Genomic DNA, 24,287 nt, shown 5'->3' with positions numbered 1-24,287 from the left:
GGGTACAGGAAAACAAAAGGGTTGCTTGCTATTCTTCAGACAGCATTAAAATTAATTCTGTGTGATCAAGGAATGTTGTTAATTGAACATTTATTCTATGCACTAGGAAATGCGCATAGAAGAAATAAGGAAAATATCCATAGTGGTGTTTAAAATACAAAATACAAAATGTATTAAGAAAACTAAGTCTGCACATGCAGTCATTTTAAAGCCTAATTTGCTTTTTCTTCTCATCTCCCCAGTCCACCTGGGTTTGTTCCCTCTTTATTCTAGCTCTGTTTTCATAACTGGATTGTATGGAATCAGATTTTGCAGGCCTCTACTCCATGGAGACCATATTGATACCATGTGCTGAATAAGTATGTTTTTCTGAAGCAAAGTTTGAGTTCATCTGAGACGTTTCCTCAATGTAACAAATATCCCGTTTGTGATAAACACAGGACTGGAATGAGAGGTTGGGATGGAAGGATGGATAAAAATTTTACTGTGCATGGGAAGCAATACACGATTAAACCAATCACTAAAAGGCACATGGAAAGCAAGAATTGTGTTGGTGAAAGGAGATTCTGTGTATGAGAAATAAGCAGATAGAATGAAGAAGAGAGAATTATCTACCCGAAAAGATGTGCAGGTCTTTTCAGTGATGCTGTGCAACCACTCTGTCCTGCAAGTAGCAGAAGGAGAAAAAGACACAGCTGCAGAGTCCCTTTCTAGCAGGTTATTCAGAAATACATCTCTCTTCCTCCCTCAGTTACTCTCAAAGTAGCAGTGCCATGAGGTACTATCCAGCATGAGAAAGGAAGACAGAAAATATCTGTATGCAGGGTCTCTATGGGATTGTGCTACTAACTGTTTACTTAAGAAAAACTCCCAAGGGCTGATTGTTTGTTTTAGGAATGGTCTACAGGATGACACTGCATATCCCAATTGAAACTTTTAATCCATACTTTAATATTTCATGGGTTTATTTCTAATCTAAGTCATTTGAGTTATTCGAGCATTAAATTACATCTGTAATATATGGGTTTCTTCTGTAATTGCTTTTAAACTTCAGATCCTGTATGCTAAATGTTGGTTGGCTGATTGTTCTATTTCTACAACAAAAACTCCACCACCAAAAGCTACTAAGCAAATCAAAGATAAGATAAAGCAATATAAAACTTACAGAACAGTTGTTGGCACTATTTAAAACACGGAGCTTATTCAGTACGTGCAAGCATTACATTCTGTATTTGAAATGTATGGGGGGAACCCTTGTTATGTAAAATAAAGTTGGAATTTGTTTCAGGAAAAATGGGAATCTGTCTTCCATCATGGCTCCTTCTTTATATAGCTATAATGATTCAGGTTTTATAATACCTTTCTGGAGAACATTAGGTCTCTTCACTACTATCAAACACCTACCAGGAGATTACAGTATTGCCAGTGCAATTTCTTCACTTTTGTTCCTGAAACAGCCTATTCCATTGAAGCTGTTAACTTGAACACTGTGATAGCAGCCTTTTTCAGAGTCCTCAGTAATTATCATCACTGACAGCCATCTAAAAGCTGGAACAACTGTCCATCTTAGATGCACAGCTTTTGGAAATAAGCTCTTACAAAAAATCAGTTGGAACCAAGGACACTTCCTGCTGGGGATGCTTCAAAAGCATGTATCTACAATGAACGTTAACTATCAATAAGCATATCTGGCACACTTTCTAGATACACAGTAAAAAAAAAAAAAAAAGACAATTTTAAATTAAAAAAAGAGACTTAAAAATTTTCATAAGTTAATTAGATTGTGAGCATCATGATTCTTTCAAGTTCACTGTTTACTATTTTAAAACTTATCTATCAGCATGACACAATTTATTCCTTCACTTTCTGTTATAGACAAATGACACTACGGGTGTGCTATAACATTATGAAACTCTGAGAAAATAATGGAAAGTATGTAAAATATATATTAACAGAGATTTCTGCAGGACTTTTGAAAAGGAGAGTAACAAAATACTGAAGAATGACACAATTATTTTTTCTAGTGAAAGGGCAGAGCAGAAATTAATTCCTAACATACTTATATAAGAAAACAGGAATACTTATAAAAAGGCACATTTAAAAATTTTGAAAGCACCATACAAAGGATTGTTTTTAACTTGGTGTAAGTATAAAGTACTTTGAAAATCAATCTATTAGTAAAAACATTAAGTCTTTAATAGTAAGCCTGTAATATCACAACACACCTTCCTTAACATTGTATTACATATTTTAACACACAAAAGCATTTTAGGAAAAAAACTTTAAAATCATAACATAAATATTCGGATCTACCCCACAAATTTTGTCTTGATGGGCTACAGCCTAAATGTAGAATGCTTCTGTTTTCTACAGTACAGCTTCCAAATCACATTTGCTACCTATACAATGCAGCACTTCAAATTAATGATGTATTACTGAAATAGCTGCAGCCCAGTTATGTTTCTGATGCCCAAATCTATCCTATCCGACATGTTGGAGTGTGAGTTCTAGCTTCAGAAAACTGCATAAATACTTTAACAAAAGTATTTTTACCTTGTCTGGCTTGTAAGCTTAAAGCCAACTATAGATTCCTTATTCAGGCCAACTGCTTCAATGTTGATAACATCATCCACTTCTGGCTCCGTAGCAATGAACACCATTGGAAACTTCCAAACACCTCCTGTAGTGCACTGTACTACGAGAGTTGCTTCATTCCTTGAAATTTCAGATAAAAACATTCAATGCATAGAACAGCATTATAAAACATAAACTGAGTAAATGAATGTCCAAAATAAGCCTTGAGTGTGTAGAGCTATACTACAGTAAAATCAAAGTACGGATGGCTTGAAATTGGACTATATCCTTAATTTATGTGGCATAGTACATACCAGTCGCACTTAGACTGGAATGTAGACTAAATACCACTTAATATTTACAGCAAAGTACAAGAAAGGACATAATATGAAAGCAAAATGATGGGCACAGCCATGAGTTTTGATTCTTCTTCTGCTTACTCTCTGTTAATTTTGTTCAACTCAATTTGGTTTACTTATTCTGTTTTTACTGTGGTGTTAGAGTAGAATTTGGTCCAGAATATGTTAGCAGTTCATATTAGAATCAAATAGATCTGATGAAGGTCTAGGTACTTTAGAAAAATTCCAGACTCTGACATCTTCACACCATCTAAGACAACAGTTGGTGCTGGAGATTCTGAAGATAAAGAAACTAACTGATTGCAGTCGTTGAGTCCTCTACATGAAGCCTGATAGGTCTCAAGTACAGAAAGATAAAAAATCAAAATAAAACAAAACAAAACAAACAATACTGTAAAAAAGTAGAATAAAAGTAGAGAAAAAAGAGTAGAAATAATAAAAGGGTTCTAAATTAACTTCCCCTGTGACACAATGACACTGCATGGGGTGGGTACATAGTCTTTCCTAAAGGTTTGCCCTTTATTTCCATTTCCTCCTGCATCCTAAAAATACCCTCTTTGCATGCAAGCCATGATATTCAGCACTGACTGCTCCCTAATCTTCCTGGTAATGTTGAGCCTCTGAATTGAAAGAGCCTGCATCTTACTGAAGCTTCTTTCGTCCCCATACACATTTGACTTCTTCAAGAGGAAGGTGCAACTTCCCTCTCTCTATAAAAGGATCTCCCTTTCATAGTTTCTTTTTAAAGAGGTGGGATGTACCTCTTGTACATGTAACCTCTTCATCTAAGTGAAAGCAAATCCATCATTTTTTACACTGCAGCTATACAAGAGGATAAAATCTTCCTTTGCACTGTTGCTACTGGGGCACTAGAAACTAATTTCAAATGTAACCATCCCGTCCAGCCAAAAAATACGAACACGTGCTCATCTAGGAAAAGTTTTTCAAGACTGACAAACCATCTTGTCTGTATGCTTTCTGCAAATTTTGAGACAAAATCATTTTCACTGGAAGTCTTTCAATATTCCAATGTTTAGAAGTAAATTGGTGCACACACAGACCGAGGCAGTAACTCAACAGAACCATCTTACAGGCATTAAAAACAAACACTGTCAGTTTTTATACCAAAGATATACTGAGAAGTAGCAAGTGAGAAAATCTAAAGTAATAGATCTCAGAGGTGAAAACAAAAAAGAGGAAAACAATGCAGGGAGGTGCCTACACGGCTAAGAGTGATCAGCAGGATTTCATGGCATGTTCTGTTGGTAATAAGGAACAGGAGCTTACCTCATTGGTTTGTTAGGTGCAAACACTATATTGAAGATCAGTGTTATGATTCCAGATTCTGTATCCCTTTCTCTTTGAATCAGATGCATACCAACCAAAGCCCCAAGCTGAGACTTAATGTCATTTGAGTGATATTGTAATTCATACAGAAATTCCACTGTTGTAGAGAAACCTAAACAATAAAAGAGAAAGATCAGTCTGTGCACACTCTAACCTCACACAGCTGGCTGGCTAGTTGTTACAATTCTTTCATTTGTTACTGAAAGTGACAGATAAGTAAAACTAGTAATTATCCAAAACTTGAGTGATTTGCTCCTGACTGCATAGCAAAATCTTCCAATTTCATATGACAGGCTGTATAGTTTCTGGCAAAATGGAAGCTGGAGTACGTACTTAGGAGAAGTGAACAGTAACAGCAATATTGTTCTGGCTACCACTTCTGCATTACAGTGAGATATTTCTAGTTCATCAGTCAAATGAAAATTGCAAGAAGGTAATAATATTTTCGAGTAATGCCATTGGGACAATCTCAAAAGAAAAAAAAAAAAACCAAAAGTAATTAATGACATCAGTGCCATTGATGGCTACAAGCCTGAGAAACACTCTACAGAAAAAAAGTGAAGATGTCACTAGCAGCTGCTTCTCTTATTCCCCGTAGCAGCTATGAAAAGGCCAAGTAGTAGTGACAGAGGAATAAAGAGCTGAGCTTCTTGAATCAAATGTCTCCTCCAGCTGTAATAAAGAAAACTGCGATATTCAGTATGCAATAGTCATTTGTGCACAGAAGGGAACATTTCTATGAGGAAAAGAATCCCAAGCTGCTAATCTAAAAATTTTACATGTTTTATGGATGAAAAGCTTTTTAACACAACCACTAAATCCTACAGGAGATTTCATTTTACTATGGCCATATATCTCAGGGAACATTTTGAATTTGCACAGCTTAGTACAATGTGTTGCACAGAAGTCCTACGTACGCGTCCCCGTATAGGCTGGCTATAGGGTGCCGGTCAGCTGCAGAGTTAATTCCCTAGGCCCAGTTCCAACTTGGAATTCTAAAATACAGCCTACATATTTATTTTTATATAAAGTCGAAGAAACAATGCACTGTGAGATATTTGAACAAAACCTTACTTTGGTTTTGCCAATCTGTAATGCTACCCAGTGTCAGTGAGTATGGGGATGCCTTCCTATGCTTGTAGTTTTTTCCCCTTTTCTGAAATGCACAGATTCCTTCTTTCTTTTTCATTCAACTTTTGTTGCCAATGTTTTTGTGACACACAGATTAACCCTGAGAACTGTAGCAGCTTATATTGAAAGATTTCTGACTCTTTAAAATGGATCCTTCACACAGACATCTGTACAATTGATGCTAAATCAAAGAGTTACACAGACGTCAACAAAATATTATTGCGAACATAGATGATTATCCATCATAGTAGATACACACTGAGTACCAAATATACAGGATTTCCATTTATTAATCCATCTATTATAAATATACTTTATTACAATAAATGTACTTTGTTATAATGAAATTATACATGAATATTTTTCCTACAGCATGCAGGAAATTTTTATAGAATTCCTGGGGTCATCCTACATTGTTCCATGCTTTGTTGTTTCTCTACTTGAAAAATATAACTTTTATGCCATGGATTCAGATTCCAACACAGACCAAGGCTTGTAGTAGTCATCCTAGACAAATGCCAAAACACGAAGATTCAGACATAAAAATTAACTCGTTATGGGAAAGAAAAGATGACATCATTTGGAGCATTCCACAGTGAGCAAATTGCAACTGTTGAGCAGATGTATCTTTCAGCAATTATATCATACAATGCTACTCAGGAAAAGCTTATTTTATAATTCAGATGCTAGGAAGAAAATGTTGTGAATTGCATGCTGGTTTTAGTATGCAAAGATATTTGGGTTTGGTATATAGTACCTTTTAGTTAGAAGCAATTAAATATTTTTTGTTTTTTCTGCTCCAGGCTGTTTTATAACCTGTTCTGTGCTCATATTAAGTATTTAGTTAAAATATTTTAATATTTACAACACCTAGGGAAAGATGATGCATTTATAAGTGCCAATATTTGAAAGTTTTGTTATGCTGGACCCTTAGCAGGTTTTGATCTACATTGGTGATCTAGTTTAGGACTGTTCAAAAAAGAAAAATGTAATTAGATTTTCATCACAGCTGCCCTGAAGTCTACTATATTATCATACTTTTGGAAGCCTCTGTGAATATGTTAATATTTGATTCTAGACAATTCCATAATACATGTGCTGCCTAAAAAAAACTGGCAGAAGCTAGAGGAAAAAAAAAAACAAAAAAAAAAATTGTGAATCATTACTAGAAATTTGTCCAAATTTTCAAGTGTTCAGAATTCTCTCGACTCCTAGAATTTACAGTTTCAGTTAAAATGGTGAAATAAATAAAACATTGGAGAAAGAATTGACATTTTCTTTAAATTAATGCCAAATACAATATATGGTACAATTCAAATATGCCTTGACCCTTTAGCTAAACTCTTTGTATGTTTTCATTCAGTAGTTTTCTTTTTAAATATCACCACTTGAATACAGGTAAATTTTTATTTTACCTAATGCAAATTGTAAAATACACATGCAGCTATAAAGTATACCCCACTTAATCCACCTCTGTTCTGTAAATAGAGAGCAGCAGGGAGAGTTTTAACCACATCTGACTCCACATAGAGATATTTATCAATGCAAATACTGGGAAGACATAACCATGCTATTTACGTACAGCTTGTTACACCTAGGGAATATAAATTCCAATTATAAAACATATTACTTCCTCATATTTCCTGAAGAATATTATGCATTATTTAAGTAAGAAAAGGAGTAAAAGTATGTTTCTAAGGTAATTATTCCAAGACAATTTTTTTCAAAGCATTAAACATTTCTTGTTTTGAAAGGCAGTTAATCTGAGTCTTTAAGTGTTTTTCTTTGTTTAAAAACAGACTGTCAGAAGGTAGCATGCATTTAGGCAACATTTGTGTATGCAGAATTACTGAAGCAGCTATGTTTAAAAACCAATAAGGTTTTTGAGCTATATAGTTTTATCACTTGACTGTCATTTATTTTCAACTGCTGGTAAGGATACTTCTTAAAAAGCACTAAAATTAAAGTGTTGAGGATTTGTTTGAGTTTTTTAAAATAGCCTCTAAGAAGATGAAAGGAAATAGACAACTTTTTTTTATCTATTTTCTGACTCATAAGAATGATAGTGTGGAACCTTCAAGGATTTTACACTCTGAGCATATAAATTGAGCAAATGTGAGATTTTGGGACTGTTAGGATTTACTGTAAAACTAATTAATAGATGTCGTACATCTAAAAATTACAAGACGAGTCTAACAGGTTCACAAAATAAGAACCTCAGAAATTTAAATGACTTTTTAGTGGAAAAGCACCTGTATTCAAGCTTCAAAAGAGTTAATTACAAAGACATTGATGGCCCTAATGTCTATAGAAGGTACTGTGAAAGGCCTGCTGGATATATCTGACCTGGAATAGAGTTTCACACTGTCATTTGAGAAGCCTTTTTACCTCCCTCTTATTTTTGAAAAGCAAATAAATGTTCGACTTCACTGAAGACCAGCTCATGATACAATATGTTTTCCGATAATAAAAATCTAATGGACACTGACCTGCGAGGCTGCAGTCTCTTGTGGATACCTAAAGGAGATCCAGCTACCTGAGCTCTCTGCAAATAGGGCTCAACCTGCAGCGAACTTGGTGACATAAAAACAGCAAGGGGGAGGAACTTTCTAAGGGACCCTCCTTACTTTCACACTGTCTCCCATTTCCAATGAGACAGGTGTAAATTAAAGCTGTGATGGAAAGATGTTCAGATTGCAAAAATGCTTGTCCTCATTACAGAAGCTTTTCCTTGGATAGATGCAATAAAAGAGAGATGCAAGTGAATTCACTTGATTGGCCTTCCTCACCTCCCATTCAGCAGGCTGCAATCTTACTTACAGTTGTTTAATGAAGGAGGTCAGCAGAGTCACAGAATACAACACAGAATGAAAGCCTAGCTATTCATACACTTGCAACTTCATGTTTGTCAAAAGCTAGGTAATTTTTTTTTTTATTTTTTTTTTTTTTTGGTGCTGAATGTAAACTTCTTGCACTCTCTCACTGCTTTTTTTCCCCACTAGTTCTGCTAATTCTTCAAGAGGCCATTGTGGGCCTGACATCTAACAAAGATTTCTTCCCCTCTTGATCTAATAGTCTCCAAACTGGTAAAACAGACCAGACCTTAACTCCTCACTTCTACCAGACAGCAGGCATCTAATGCTGACCCTCCAAACCTTGTGAAATATCTTTCTTCATAACCCCATTCAACTCCCAGTCTGACACTTGTCCTTTTCCTCCTTTTCCATCGTCTTCCAGGAGTCTTCACATGCCCTGCTGGAACTCAATAGGCAGTGGGGAATGAACATTAAGTACGCAGTTATGCCTTACCAGCAAAAGCAGCAGCAGACAGAATACATTACTGTACAGTAGATTAAATCATTTTAATACAGTTTTCAAGTAAATATTCAAGTGAATAGCAAAAGCGAATTACAGGAGTAATAAAGGAAAAAAATAAAAGGAAGCCTGGTGGTCAAGAGCATCTTAACATTTAAGTAGACAGTATCGCCTGGGCAGTAAGAAATTAATCTCATCTGAGAAGTAAATATCTATTTCTCACTGTAAAATATCATAACTCTGGGGAAATAGCAGCAGAATAAACAAATTGCACAAGAACTTGAAAAGACCTGGTTGTAGTTGAATATGACTTTCACTAAATTTCTTCATACAGGTGCAAAAGTACTGTATGTAGAGCATTGTAAATATCAGCAACGATAATATCATTTACTTCATTAAATGTCAGATATTAAATTACCTTAAATACAAAGAAATAAATGTATAATAAAGTGGTGGCCTTCTGTTGATAATATACTCATTGATCCTCAATGCAATGCAATGCAATTCAAGGAAATCCTCAGTGTAGTTCAATGTATAAATATTTATACATCTTTCCCTGTAAATTTATTTCTGTTTCCATATTCAATTAAAGCTTTTCATCCATATCTTCAAGGGTCTGCAAAATTCCACTCTTAGCCATATCTTATTTTACCCTGCATCCCACTACCTATCCCCCTAGCAACCAACACCAGCATTTCTTTTCTAAATTTTCTCTAACATTTTATTTTTGTTTGCTATTTTTTCTCTTTCAAAACACTTCTTTAAAACAGATTTCTACTGCAACAGCAGATTTCTCCTGTAAAGAAAGCAGTAGAAAGCACTTTCCTCCTTTTTTCTTTTTTTTTTTGAGAATGTCTTTAGAACAGTACATCATTTAGTGACTAAAATGGAAGTTTGTGAATCCATGTGTATGAAATACATGGTGTGCATGTAGCACCTGCAGTTCTGCATACATTTCTGCCTTCTTCCTTGCAGCTAGTTTCCTTATATTCTCTCTCTCTGAATCCTTTCTGGACTAAATCCTCTTTTATGATGTCTGTCCATACTCCCCTCTTAACACTCTTTCTTGATTTTGTTATTACTTTGCATAGTAAATTGCAACAAAAATCTCAGGAAAAGCAAAAGGACTCTCATCAGACCAAAGTATCTCTCACATTATCCTGCTTTGATCTGGCATTCTACTTAGATTTGTACACTAATCTATAAATTAATGCTTTAAAGAAACTAATTTTTTTTTTTTTTCCCAAAACAGTGTGTTCCTCTTTCAACATTTTCCTTTTTCATTTAGCATTGTCTTCATTTATCTAGCAATTCTAGCAAATAAAGATTGCATCTGTACCTGGGCACAGGCAATGTCAAACCAGCTTCTTAATGACCATATGTTATGATGTAGTCTTAATTCACGCAGACATTATTTTTCCCATGGTATCCTGACTCATTTGCCTCACTTTGAATGTTGCCTCCTGAAATCAGTAACAACTCAAGATGTCTTTTAACCTAACCATTCAATTTGTATTGGCCCACACAGTAAATCGAAAACAATATTATTTATCATTTCACACGTTTTTCCACTGCACTCTCCATGATGATGTCTATGCACTTAAATGCTTAAAGTAGTTACATTAACGACTAAAAGAAATTATGTTTGTCATTTGGAAGACCAACTTCCAATGCAAGCAGATGTCTTCAGATTCCTTTGGAGGGGCAGTGTGTCTACAGATAGGTCACCAGATAACCTGCAGACCATGAAGCAATAGCAAGGTTGTCGTTTCCAGACTATTTAAATGTCAGCATTATGGCTATTCTTTCCTCTCTCCCAACCGCCCTCTCACCCTCAGAAGTATCCTAGTTTTTAGCTTTCTTTTTTATTGTTTGGTGGTTTGCTGGAAATATGTAATTTACAGGGCATATTTTTTGTTTTGGGATTTTTTTTTTTTTGGACAATGAATCGATGACTGTAATTACGAATTTCCTATAGATGGTTAAGAAAATACCAGTAATTTTGCTCTAATTCCTTTATCACACTCTTATATTCAAAGAATTTTCTAGCTTTTTATATTATGTTGTATACACATAGTCACTTTCTCTTTTCAAAATTCATTTAAACCACTTGCTTTAGAAATCTTTCTTACTCCTTGTCTTCCTGTACTGTGTCAAGTACAGTTCTCTGAGACAGAAAACACTCTTTTCCATATTTTGGAACATAACATTTCCATTAATGGAACTTTATAACTTGCCAGTTAAAATATCATTTTACTGCTGTATGAATGTGACCATCCAAATGAGAAGAACAAACAGATTTAGCTTATCAGTAGCTATTTCAGTTTCTTTACAGTTTCTTACTTGGGTTACATGCAAAATACAAATATAATTTGTCCTACTGAATAAGAGTAATTATGCATTTAGAAATTAAAGCTCGTTCCTAGTTGCTTATAAAATGCTTCATGTTCACGAATATAATCATAAAATATTGTGGATCTGAGCATCACTTTTTAAATCAGCTGTGTGTCTATACAATGTATGGTGGTTTTCTTGAACTAACGGTGATATAATAAATAAGTTTAAAATGCCTGTTCCAAGAGAAAATATGTGTTTTCTGACTACTTTTAACTTCTGTCTTGTAGCTTAGGCATAAAATTAGAACCATTTTGCTTTTATAAAAATAGATTTTTCTGATCAGCCTTGATCAATCTGAAACAATTTTGAGTAAGAAGGAACATTTTGGCTGATTGCTGCTAAAAATCCGAATGTAATAAACTGCACTGACATGAAGTTCTTACTCAGCAAGGCCAGTTTCAATTTTGCACGAATCATAAAACACTGCTGTTTAAAATATTCCTATACCCAGTACCATTTATTTGCCCTTTGAAAAACTGTAGAGCTGACACAAAACAATGCAAGACTTCTTAATTCAAAAACTCTGAAACTCACAATACTTGACTTAACATAGCATATATGTAGCAAAAAGAACTTTGTTGATTTTAAAGGCACTTTTACATCTATCAAGCCTGCCAGCTACAGAATTCAATCTTCCAGAACCTGAAAAGACCTTACAATCTGATCTGTTCTGCTTCTCGCTTGCAATGACAAGGCAAGTTTGCTTTAGAAGATTAATAATAGCATCCTTTAAATTATTTTAACTTAATTAGCAAGTATTTCAGACAGATGCATTACTTAGTGCATTTCTTATGGCTCAGAAAGCCAACCGTGTCCTGGGCTGTATCAAAAGCAGCGTGACCAGCAGGTCGAGGGAGGTGATCCTGCCCCTCTACTCCACTCTTGTGAGACCCCACCTGGAGTACTGCGTCCAGCTCTGGGGGCCCCAACATCAGAAGGACATGGAGCTGCTACAGTGAGACCAGAGGAGGGCTACGAGGATGATGAGAGGGCTGGAGCAGCTCTCCTGTGAGGACAGGCTGAGAGAGTTGGGGTTGTTCAGCCTGGAGATTATTCTATGATTCTATGATCTTCTCTTAACGTAACAGTCCAGACTGATCAGAATCTGGTTGCCTGTTGAACACAATGAAAACTTCAATTTTTTTTTGTGTGGGATGTCAGTAAGAGAGATGTGGCATGGGAATGTATGTATTGTAAGGTTTTGGGTGTTGCTTTTTGAGGACAAGTGAGAAGGACATATGGTAGCTGTTGTGACTTGCAATATATCTGTAGCTCTGCAAATTAAAAAAGCATGCAACACAACAAACGCAGGTAAAAGGAGTAATATAAACTTGCAATCTCAGATAGAGTCATTCTCCGTATATCTTTCTAACTAGTAAGGGAATATGGAAAATGAAAAATTTCTTAGCAACTATTCCTCACCTGTTCATACAAAAGTATTCTTCTTATAAATGAGATGATAGAAAGAGTCTGTGTCTTACATCACATCAAAATAACTTATTTATAAATTTCCTGATATAATTTCAATACTAATATCTGTTCTATGATATAACCTTTGATTTGATGATCACATATTATTTTTTCTTTGAAAATTAACAAAAATGTAAATTCATGCACATGGAACTCTACTGATGCAGATAAATTGTTTCTGGTACTGTTACTGGGATCCATAAGAATGTCTTAGATAATTTTACACTATGCTATGGTCTATTAGAAAAGGATGCATTTTTTTTTGTCTTTTGACTGTTTTAATAAAGAAAACAGCCTTAGCCATAGAGACTAGAACACAGGACCTAATCACCAGGGTCGCATCATTTGCTTCCTTTTTCTTATCCAATGAATTGCATTGTTACAGATAAGGTTGAACATCTGTAACACAGAGGAGTGTAAATTCCTCTACTACAAGACAGCTGTAATCTCATGGGAGGTATGCACTTGTGTTATTTTTTGGATACAAATCAAGTTTCAGAACTAATAAAAAGTTTGTGTAGTAAATTTCTGAGGTTTCATTCTGTCTTCCTCAGCTGGCTTGAAGAAAGAGCAATGGGTCAAGGTTACAATTTCAAAGTTCTGTAGTGATTCTATGTAACTTCTAGTTACTTGTCTTATAATTTTAATTTCTACCTATATCTTCAAAGCTTCAGATCAGCTTAAACTATCAAAACTACAGATCTGATGTACTTATTTACAAAAACATAAAGTTGTATACATACTCTACAACAAGCGAGGAAGTTGGTTTTTTTTCCTTTTTGCTTCATGATCACATTGGAAATGTGCAATGGGGGAGAGAAGAAAGAGACCTAGAGTGGATAGCTTCATTTTCTCTAACAACAACAATACTTGAACAGTGCTGCTTCAGAAACAGAAGAAAACAAGGACAGATAATTTTAGCACAAAAATGACAATAGGATGTAATAACCTGGAAATAGAAAAGCAGTTGGGACAGACTTCTTGTATGTGCGCATGTGTGTGCTACTTCAGTGACTGTCAGGTACATTGTCTGAGGCACATTTAGGTGTATAAACCCTCTGCTGGCTTTTTAACGATGAAAAGCATGCAAACACAGCTGAGACTGACAGAGAGATCGCTGGTCCACTGTTCGTCTGGAAAACCTACAAAGTTCGCATCTTAAGGGCTTTGATTAGCTATGCATTATTGATGGCCCATAATTAATGAGAAAATAATGCAAAACAAGTGGTGCAAATTAGTGGAGATGGTTCATTGTGAGGTGCTATGATGTTGCAGAAGCACAACTAAGATCCTGGAGAGCTGTGCTGACATGGTTTTGACAGAAGCTTTCCCAAAATATCTTTACAAAACAAGGGTGTAGTGGTGCTATTTCTATGGAAGGAATACTTCCTTATCACCCAACCAAAGCAATTACAGGAAATTCTATGAACAAGAAATGTCAGAAGTTGGACTTGGGCAATCATAATCATGTAACAATTAAAGCAATTCATAGACTCTTGCAGCAAATTATATTGCCTAGGTTTCCCTTAGCTGCTAACTCAACAGACATTTTTAAGAGATATCTATTTGTGCATTCTTGTTTCAGAGATTCACTATGTTGGGCTAGCCAGCCAGTTCTTTTGGACTTCTTATTTTTCCTGGATGTACATCATATCGAAAAGTAACACCAGGAAGAATTGAATGATTTCTGGTTTTGTATTAGGGTTTGGGTTTTTTTGCACTTTTGTGAACCTGAATAAATAACTTCAGATTAGTTTATAATTGATCTGGTTCCCTCTAAATGTTGAACATTTTAACTAAGTGTGATTTTGCATAGGTGTTAGAAAGTAATTTTAATTTACATAATGATGACTCTCATTCTTAAGGCTTGCAGATTTCAACAATTTATAAAATGGCAAAGAAAGAGAAATGAGTGACTGTTGTAAACAGAAATATAAGCAGTTACAAAACAATTCACAACCTCTTTTTTCTGTATTTGTCATTATTGTTCTAGTTATATTAAGAAATGGGAGGGGTTACTTGTGAGAGGAAAAAAAAATGCTAAATTGTTTCTTTTTTTAATGAACCAAGTGGTAACCTTGTATATCAACATCCAGTAAATAAAGTCCTATTTGAAGTTCTTAAAATGCCTCTGCATGATGCAGTTCAATAAAGAAAATAAACAATGCATCAAATCTCTCCCATGTTTCACTCATAAATAAATAAACAGTCAGCCAGATGTTAACAAAAATTATGTGGCTGACAAAATAATCCATCTAGGCTTTCATTTCTGCTCGGATGCCCTATTCTTTGACTTCTACTAGTTCCCTGTTTCCCAGCAGGAGTTGGCACTTTTAACACCAAGGAAATAATCCACAACAGAGTGACCCAAGTGGGGGTTCACCCCTTGTCAACACTTTCATGTTGCCATCGCTCACAGCTTTCACCAACTGTTAATCTGAAACACTTTGTTGTTCTTTCTTCTACTTCTCACAGAGTAAAAAAAAAATCACTTAATGATCTCATTTATATAGCTATAATTCTCTCATCCTCAAATACTATTTCAAAAATAATGCCTCGATTATTCTGACAATAGAGAGGTGGCTTAAGTAAGATATAGGGCTATCTTCATCATTATTATCCTCGTCATATTGCTTTCAATATTAAACTGCTACACTTTATCAGCAATTAAATTAAAATCTCTGGATAAGTCTATAAGAATATTCTGTCTCCATCTGTACTGCCATTTTTCTTTCTTATAGTGATAAGATTTCTTTGGTCATACTCAATTTTATTGAACTCATTTCTTAAAGGTGAGCTTCCCAACCCAGATCCGTCACATTGACAGTTAGTGGAATACATACCACTGGCTAGCATAAAATCTTGCTGGGGGGAAATAGCTTTTAACATGTGTTTGGACATGTTGTTCTTTTCCCCCTGTTTCTAAGAGCTGCTTTAATGAAATTAACAAAAATAGAGGCTTTCTGTATATTCCGATGAGTGTCAGGAATTTTTGAATATTAGATAATTGCTATCAAATTGTATAGAATATATATATATATTTGCTGGATTTGTAAATGGTGAAACAAAGGGTACAGATACACTTCACATAATGCATGCCAATACACATTATGGATTGGCATATCTGGAAATGTTATTTAACCACTAGCTGCAATTTAACTGTCCATCTGTTTAGTCAGACATTAGCATAGCTGTGAAACTTGCACATAACATAAAAAACCTCATACGCTACAGAACCTGGAGAGCATTAGTCCCCCAAAAAATTAACTGTCATGAAACCTTCCCAGAAATAAGAAACCAGGAGCAAGGACCTAAGACCAGCCTTTGGGCTGTAAGAAGAGCTATAAATTAATAAAAATTAGGGAAGTTAATTATACTCAGCCCTTATGGTTGATATATGTGATAAACTGAAGCAATTTAAAAGGATAGGATACAAAGGACCACTACAAACACAGAGACAGAACAAGACTGATTAGCGTATTTCCTCAATCAGAAGATATCTGGCTGTGTACTCCACATGCTCTCAACACAGTAAAGTTGGATTGCTTCGAAATTTTTAAATTCCAGTCAAATATCAAGAACTGACAATTTGTGAATGTTTGCTGTTTTTCGTAGAAGATCATGGAAAATTAAACATTTTTGTATTACTCCTTGAATATTCAAAATAAACTAAAAAAGCCGATTTATTAGAATAAAAAAATAACAATCTTCACATTTGTTTGGATGAATCTTGGGTCTTAAATTTCATTTACTGAAAAAATGTCTTTGGAGTCATATGTAAGCAGACAGATGAAAAATACATATAGGATAAAATATGCATTTAATATGATTGAATTTTTTTTTAAAGGTCCGTATCATAATTGCTATGTCTAAAACATTGAGCTTTAATTATTTGATTTCTGGAACTTTGCTGACTTCTGAATAACAAATTATGTAATTTTAGCTAGACAGTATTTAGATTGTTCCCACTTTCTTAAGAATTTACAATAATTTTCTGTTTCAAATGATATCTTCTGGATTGGATGAAATTGAATTATTTTAACGTAAAAGACGTGCTTGAAGATTTTTCACTTCCCAAAAATTTATACTTGTCCAAATAATTTAAATACTGAAGTGCAGTAGTAGCTGTTTAAATCTGATCTGCTAGTAATTATCACAATTTATCTTTGGATATAAAAACTGCTTACTACACATCACACGTACACTGATGAATTACTCTTTTAGAAGAGAAAAAATGAAAAACAGCTTGGCAGGCTGTTATCTTAGAGGTTTACACTTTTATTTACATTATTACTGGTAGACTGCAGAAAGCTAAGATACTACCATTAAATTTGATTCCTAACAACAGGCATCAAATTCATGTAGCAGTAACGACATTATAATGTTATTGAAAACCACGAAAAGCACCAGAGCTATGAATTATCTTACTACCTACAGTGTATAGCATTTCATTACAAGACTTCTTGCTTGAAAAGATGCAATGTCCCAAATCAATGTCTTGCAGTATGTGCAGAAGCCGGTGTTAATAAATATGAAATTTGATTCTTATGAATAAAACAAGCACTACACATCATGAATCTGCAAGTCTTTCAAAATGCTGTCTCAACTTGCCCAATGCAAGTTCTTCTTGTCAATTCAGATGCCATCATGTTGTAGAGAAATAGCCCAGGTATGTTTAAAGAAGCCCATTCATATGTGACAAGTCAATAAAGAGCTAAGCCTACTACTCTATAGAAAAAAAAAAAAAAGGTAATGTATTTTGATACACAGCTACTCTCACAAGGCTGAAAAAAAGTTATATAACAGTATTTACAGTTCTCCGAAGAGGCAAGAAGGTAAGCTGAGAACTTCAGTTCTTTTTATGTTACTAGATTGATCGCTATCACTTTGTAATATGGGACTATAAGACAATAATCTGTCCAGACAATAATGCAGTATGAGCAAACATAAAGTTTATCTAAGTAATTACAAATATTAACTAATCAGTAAGTATATGCTGTGCAAGCTCTTGTTGACACTTCAACTTCAGATCCCCTCGTGTTTTAAAAGCATTCAAAAATAAAATCTTTTTGAAGATGTGGACAGTGATTGCCAATATGAGACTACATTGGTCAGTGTGCAGGGCAGGGACATGTTTGCATGAAAATCATCCTTATAGGAAGGATGTAATGCATCTTGATTTACATTTTACAGCTTTTCAGTTTTTCACACTTCTTTCAGATGAGAGTTTCTGTAACCCAATATTCCTGCAAAGCCTCTATTGGGCCAGATTCTAAATGGCATAAATGAGACACAAAAGCCAGGTTTGCCTGCCTCTCAAACTGATTGCCTAATAGATTGCAATCATAGCAACTTCTGTAGACTCATCTTTTACCATCCATACAATGCATTACACTCTTGACAAAGTTCGAGCATGGGTGAAATCCCTTCCCCTCATTTACAGCTACGTTAAACACACATTAGGATGTCTCATGTCATGTGTCATCACTAATAAATAACTTTTTCCTTAAAAGAAGGATGACTTTGAACCCAAAAAGAAATGAAGGTTAAGTCTCACAAGTGCAATAATTGATGAAGCTAAAATGTAACAATGCATAATTTGTTGTTGTGAGTATGACTGTTAGCACACATCTATTAACAGAAATACCTGGCATACAGCAGTAACAAGCATTCTTTTCTTACTACTTACACGTTGTACCATTCTGTTTCAAAGAGAAGTATAATATGAAAACTTGGTGTGTATCTGAAGAAATAGATTTTCACTGTGTCCTCTGCTGATTAACGGTAAGTGGAACCTATCTTTTTACAACGGTTTATTGCTTCTTTCAAACAAGGCCTCCTGCTTCAATCCATTTTGCTGCAGATATTGGCCTGCTGGTGGGAATGCGTCTTTCTTACAAATAGGGACAACCTGCGGATAAATATTTCCTTGCAATGCTTACACAGACATATTTTTGCTAACTTTAGGCTTTCTGGAGGCTATTCTCTTTTAAAGGAGAGATGGTGCAAGCCTCACATCTAAGACAGATACAGAAAGAAAGGTTCAGGTTCAATGGTGCCTATAATGGCAGACATACTGTCGTACCAATGTCCCATATTTGCAACAGGGTAGAAATACAGACAGAGAGAAGGATTTGTGTAAACCTCATCTCTTGTCAGGGCAAAACTCACTTTATTTGCAATCTTCCTAAAATAGCATGATATCCAAGCTATTTATTCTTACCATCAGTGACTTGAACTTCTTCTTGGATGTTGGCTGGCTTATTTGTATTGACCACGGCAGAATTTCTTGCGGCAGGCATAGCATTTGCACCAGGAACTACACCAGTCAGCAATACTTCTACTCTTTTTTCTACTCTCTGCCTGGCTCGACAGCATACTACAGCTACAGAAAAGCAAGAACCCATTATTTGTAAAGTGTCAGCATCTTGATTTTAACAAAACAATTAAACATAGAAGTGCTTAGAAAGTGACAGAATTCCAATAAGGACCAATATAGCTAAAAGCTTTTTCCAATTCCACAGTTTCTATTCTTCTGTTTAGGTGAAGTAGCAGAAAATATTGCTAAGCAAACAAAAATCTGTTCCTACAGTTAGTTCACCACAGCACTTGCAAATTTCTTCCTTTTTTGTAATCATGAAATGTATCTTCATTTTAGTTCATTTGCAAAGAGAAACAATGGTATAGGTTGACATATGACAATGAAAGAATTTAAAAGTTAAATGAAAGAATATTAAGTTACTCTTCGATTTCTCAATTTAAGAATACTGTTGTAAAAAACTTCATCTTTTACAGAACTATGCCAGAATAGAAAACATTCTGACATGAGTTTCTCTTTGAACCATGACAGACCTTTTTTTCAATTCAGTAAGTGATTTTAATTTACTGCTTCTAAGATATGTCTTTTCTCCTTACAAGGTAGTTGGGTTTTAGCTTCTGCATTAGATTTTGTAAAGCTTACTTCAATAGTTATTGTTTAGGGTTCTTTCGGTGATTATTGGCACAGAAAAAGGAGAAAATTAGATGCAAGAACTGAAAGAAAATATGTTTTCCCAAAGAAAAGACTTAGAATTTTCTAGAGTTATGGAAATTAACATGAAAAGGAAGAGCTGATTACATACTTCTCAGTTTCAAGGTCTAAATATTATTTTCATCAGAATTATATCCAATGATTCTTTAAATATTAACTCTGAACTTAACATCAAGATGATCATTATTTAATGATAAATAATTTAGACACATAACTTGGTAAGTAATTTTGTAAAGTATTTCTAAAAAAAAGCAATGAAACCTTTACTTCTATATCATGTTTACTTAGCTTCAACTTTCAGTTCTCGAGTTGTTTCACTATCTTTATTTTGAAAAATTGATAATTTCACATCAAGGTCAAGTAATTTCCTCAATTAAAACAAACAAACAAACAAATAACCCTTTTTGTTCCGTGGTCTTTTCCTGTTTAACAAGGTTTAAGTAATTTCTATAGCTCTCCTCTAAGCATTTCCATGAGGGACTTTTACTGAAATACTTAAACCCACATTTTTTTCAAGACGCATGTCCTTATATTTAAGAATAAATTATGTAAACATGTATGTCTGCACTACACCAAGAATTTCAGATTACTGCGTGCACATGTTGTGTCTGCATCATTGTCTGTTCCGCAGCTCATCTTACTAACAGAAATGATTCTACATTTTCTTTTTCCCAAATGGCTAAGTAACATTTTTGGATAAAAACCAGATCCCTGTGGGATTTGACTGGACAAGTCCAAGAGCAACCTGACCTAACTAGACCTGGCTTTGAGCAGGGGGTTGGATTAGATAACCTCCACTTGTCCCTTCCAATCTAAATTATTGTATACTGTTTTGACTTTACAAGAATTAAAAAAAAAAAATATTCTGGATGATTCTCCATTTGTAATCACTTTTATAAGACAGCCAAGTTGTAATCTACTTAACATGTACTACATGGGTTGTGACCACTGATCATTTTAATTGGTCTCATGAGATACTAAGCCAAGTGACTTCTAGAAGTTTAAGTATATTAAGATGCAAATAAGAATGACACAAAAGATGAATGGCCTAATATACTAGCAAAGCAGCTTTGGTTTTTGACATAACAGCTTGTAGCCTCCAGGCAATTTTAATAAATGTCGGCATTAAAAGAAATTACAATACTATTCCAATCATTATTAAAAACAATGATTTAAACACAAAGTAGGTTTCTTGTAAATTACCTGCTTTGGATTCATATCTTAAAACAGGGATTTTTAAAAAGTCCGTTTATAACTGAAAACCATGGATTTTCAGAATCAAGGCAGGACTGGAATCTGTTTCCTAAATACACTTACAAACAGCTATTTCAGTTTTCCAGGTCATTTTTAAATGAAAGATCTAGTATTTCCTTAGAAAAAAAAATAAATAGCCCAACATAACATGTTTATGGTCAAAAAGACGTGTATTCAAAATTATTACAATGCTCCTTGTATGCATTACATACATTTACTGACATGAACTAGTAGATAAAACAGATATAAATATTCTACAGTTTAGTTTTTCTGTTTTAAAGAAGCATTTAGGAATTTAAAATTACTTAAGATTAGACATTACTTAAGTTTCTGATCATATACAGAAGTGTTGTCATTTAAGCAATTTATGAATGCGAACAGTTTTAATTCATAACTTCTATACCTACTGAAAACAACAGCCCATTAAAAGGGAGATTTATCTCAAAGTCTGTCAGTGAATTATATAACAGCTTTAAATAACACAACAAATATTCACATCAATATACATAGTTTTAATGCTAATGACACTCATTAAAACTGTCATTTTGGGGAACAGTTGATTGCATGATAATATTCTGCTTCATTCCTTAAGGTATTAAAGTGGAAATTAAGGAGATGAAAGCTCTAATTAATACCACATCATTGCTATTTGTCTGCAAGTAAAGCATCCTTAAGCAAATTAAATTGACAGTAAAAATATCTATTTCTATAGTTTTCCAGAAGTTATTCCTGTACCTTAGTCTATTTAGTGTAGAAAGGTATTATATTCACTCTTCAAAAGACAAGATGAAAAGAGAAATTGGTGTAAAATTGTCCCTCATCTACACCTTGAGCTGTAGTTTCATCAAGTTGATAGATTTAAAAAGCTGTTCGCAATTTCTGTTTCACAATTCTAGGATTATATCACCCCTTTAAAAAATAGGTGCATCAAATCTATAAACATTTACTATCCCAAAAATAAGCAAGAACAATACCCCCTATGAATGTCGGTCATCTTACAAGTTTACTTCTCAGGAGCAAGTGGCAAATTTACTGCTATTCACATTACTCCATATTCTGGTTTTGATTAAGGAGTCAGATTCAAGGCTGAGAGAAACAGCGGGCATCTACTCCAACTTTTTGTACCCTGTAAACTCTCCAGAGGGTGTTATGAGCGTGCAAGCAGAATTCTACCCTTGTGTCAGTCTTTTGTTTGATTTGCCTTCAATTGTCTAACTCAGCATTAACTGGGACACGGAAGGACACAAGCCTTGAGATTTTCTACTGCTCCTCTCTCCTTTTATCCACAATGAGAACAAAATAATAGTTCTAGATTTGTTTTGTAGGCTGGGAAAGGAGATTTTGTTTTTAATATGTAATGTTGTCTTTTATTAAGATGTAGCAAACTACTACTGCAAATTCTCATGATCAAGCAGGTAAGAATACAAATGACTATGTAATTTTCTTAAATTTATTGTTCGAGTTTTTTTCAATCATTACCTACCTGGAACTAATTTCTGCTGCGGTGCTTCAGGTATTCCATGAACTGGATAGACCCAGAGTATTCCCTGAATTCCCCCATTCTCTCCTACAGTAACACTGCTTGGAAAATAAGTGAAGAGTATCATTGTGATAGACTGCTGAGATATTTTTTCCAAAGTAATCTAGGCTTAAGAGTTGTTGGAAAGGTGAGACTCCATTTTACTGTGTTCTATAATGTTAAACATATCTAAGAAATATATGAAATAAAATCCAACCGAATCAGCAATAATTTACATCCACTTAGTTTAATGTCTTCAGATATTATTCTGTCAGGATATAAGAACATTTGGCCTGATATGCTCTCTCTTACATCATGTCTACACTGAAACAAAGTTTATGCAGTTTATGCATTACATAAACATGTCTACAGGAGAATCATTATTAGCCCCAAAATTAGGGGTATCTAAGAGCTTTCATTTGCTCAATACCCATAACTGCACTTGCAGGTAGTACGTTACATTTTCTTTATTTATAGTTAGAAAAGGTAGATATTGAAACAGGTAAAAGTCCTACCCTAAATCTGCATACTTTGCAGGGTATATTAAAAGCTTATGTTGGATACCTATTGCCCTCAAAATCGGACACTTGATTGCCCTTGAGAGCTACACACAAATATCCAAAGGGGAAATGATGATAGAATGGAGTATCCTCAACTACTTTTCCCCCCCCCCCCCCCCCCATTAGAATAAATTACCTCTTTAAGTCTTTATTTGATTCAGCAGAATCCTCATAAGGCCAGTTTTCACCATTTTCCCTCATTACATGAATTACTACCACAGCCTCATACATTTTCATTGTATCTGGCATGAATAACACTGGGATGTCCAGTTTTTCTTTTGGAGCTAATCGGGTTCCTGTAAGATAAAACAGATTGTTATGGTATTTTGAAAGTTTTGAAACTTATTTATATAATTTTACTCATATATTTCTTTTTTTTTTTTTGATACACTATTTAATATTTTATCATAGTGTACTGTTCTCCCTGTGATAACAAATTTCACTTTACCCTGCTCTTGCTACAGCCACATCTCATCTTATAGTAGCTTTTGTGGCCTGGCTTCCTGTAATAAGGTACTTTTAGATTCAGTGTCCTAAATAGAGGAGTTCAGATAAAGTGTTATTTTAGACTTTTACTTACTGATAAAATTTTCAAGTGAGACCCAGGGAGACTCTGAAGGCTCAAAACAAAGCAAGAATGATTAATTGAACATCCCACATTTAATATTCAAAGATCATGTGTAATATATATAAGTCAATTCCATGATTTTCTAGGGCCTAAGTCATGTTTTTGATCATCCGTGGGTTGCACCATAAAAGAGTAACACTGCATAAAAAAGACCCATCCAAAAGCAATTGTTCATGTTCAAGACATAATTGAAATGTATTTGAAAGAATTTACATGATTATTATACAAGTCATGTCTTTTCTGTATGATTTTTCATCTGATTGATTTTGCTGTTTTAAAAAAAAATAAACCTATGTTGTCTATAATGAAGGTGGCCTGATACATTACATTTTTAAGGGCATTTTTCCAATAACTTGTCAGCCTGCCAAGTGTTAGAACATCTACCCCAGGGTGTGTTCCAGCTATTTTAGAAATAAAATTACAGAAAAATTACACAAAGTAGAAAAACTAAATCATACAGTCTTTTCACTATCGAGCTCCTTGCTTTGAAAAGAATTATTGAAATTTGGTGGAACTGACATCTTGGGGTTAGAACTGTAGCTTTAATTCTGTCTGTAGAAAAATCTCTTAGCTATGAGTAACTACTACATTAAGTTTTGAATCCATTTTTGTCATAATTTTTCATGCCTGCTACAACGCATATATGCTAATACAGGTCTACGAGTGTCATTCCCTGAGAATGACTGAGTCCGCTTAAGTTAGT

General features: G+C 34.4%; 1 protein-coding gene across 1 annotated transcript in view; it reads right to left on the bottom strand.

Moving 5' to 3' along the window:
* CFAP47 (cilia and flagella associated protein 47) overlaps window positions 1–24,287 on the bottom strand; it is a 360,776-nt gene that overhangs the window by 16,050 nt on the left and 320,439 nt on the right. Inside the window, exons 58-62 of the mRNA XM_075774464.1 lie at window positions 23,093–23,252; window positions 22,361–22,455; window positions 18,817–18,978; window positions 4,221–4,392; window positions 2,554–2,715 (exon numbers count right to left, since the gene is read on the bottom strand). Of these exons, the coding sequence (XP_075630579.1) occupies window positions 2,554–2,715; window positions 4,221–4,392; window positions 18,817–18,978; window positions 22,361–22,455; window positions 23,093–23,252 (751 nt within the window). The remainder of the gene's footprint in view (window positions 1–2,553; window positions 2,716–4,220; window positions 4,393–18,816; window positions 18,979–22,360; window positions 22,456–23,092; window positions 23,253–24,287) is intronic.

The sequence above is a fragment of the Balearica regulorum genome, chromosome 1 (genome assembly GCF_011004875.1).
Source record: "Balearica regulorum gibbericeps isolate bBalReg1 chromosome 1, bBalReg1.pri, whole genome shotgun sequence".
NCBI classification, from domain to species: Eukaryota; Metazoa; Chordata; class Aves; order Gruiformes; family Gruidae; genus Balearica; species Balearica regulorum.
The sequence above is the reverse complement of the archived record's forward strand: the minus strand, read 5'-3'. Positions and strand labels throughout refer to the sequence as shown.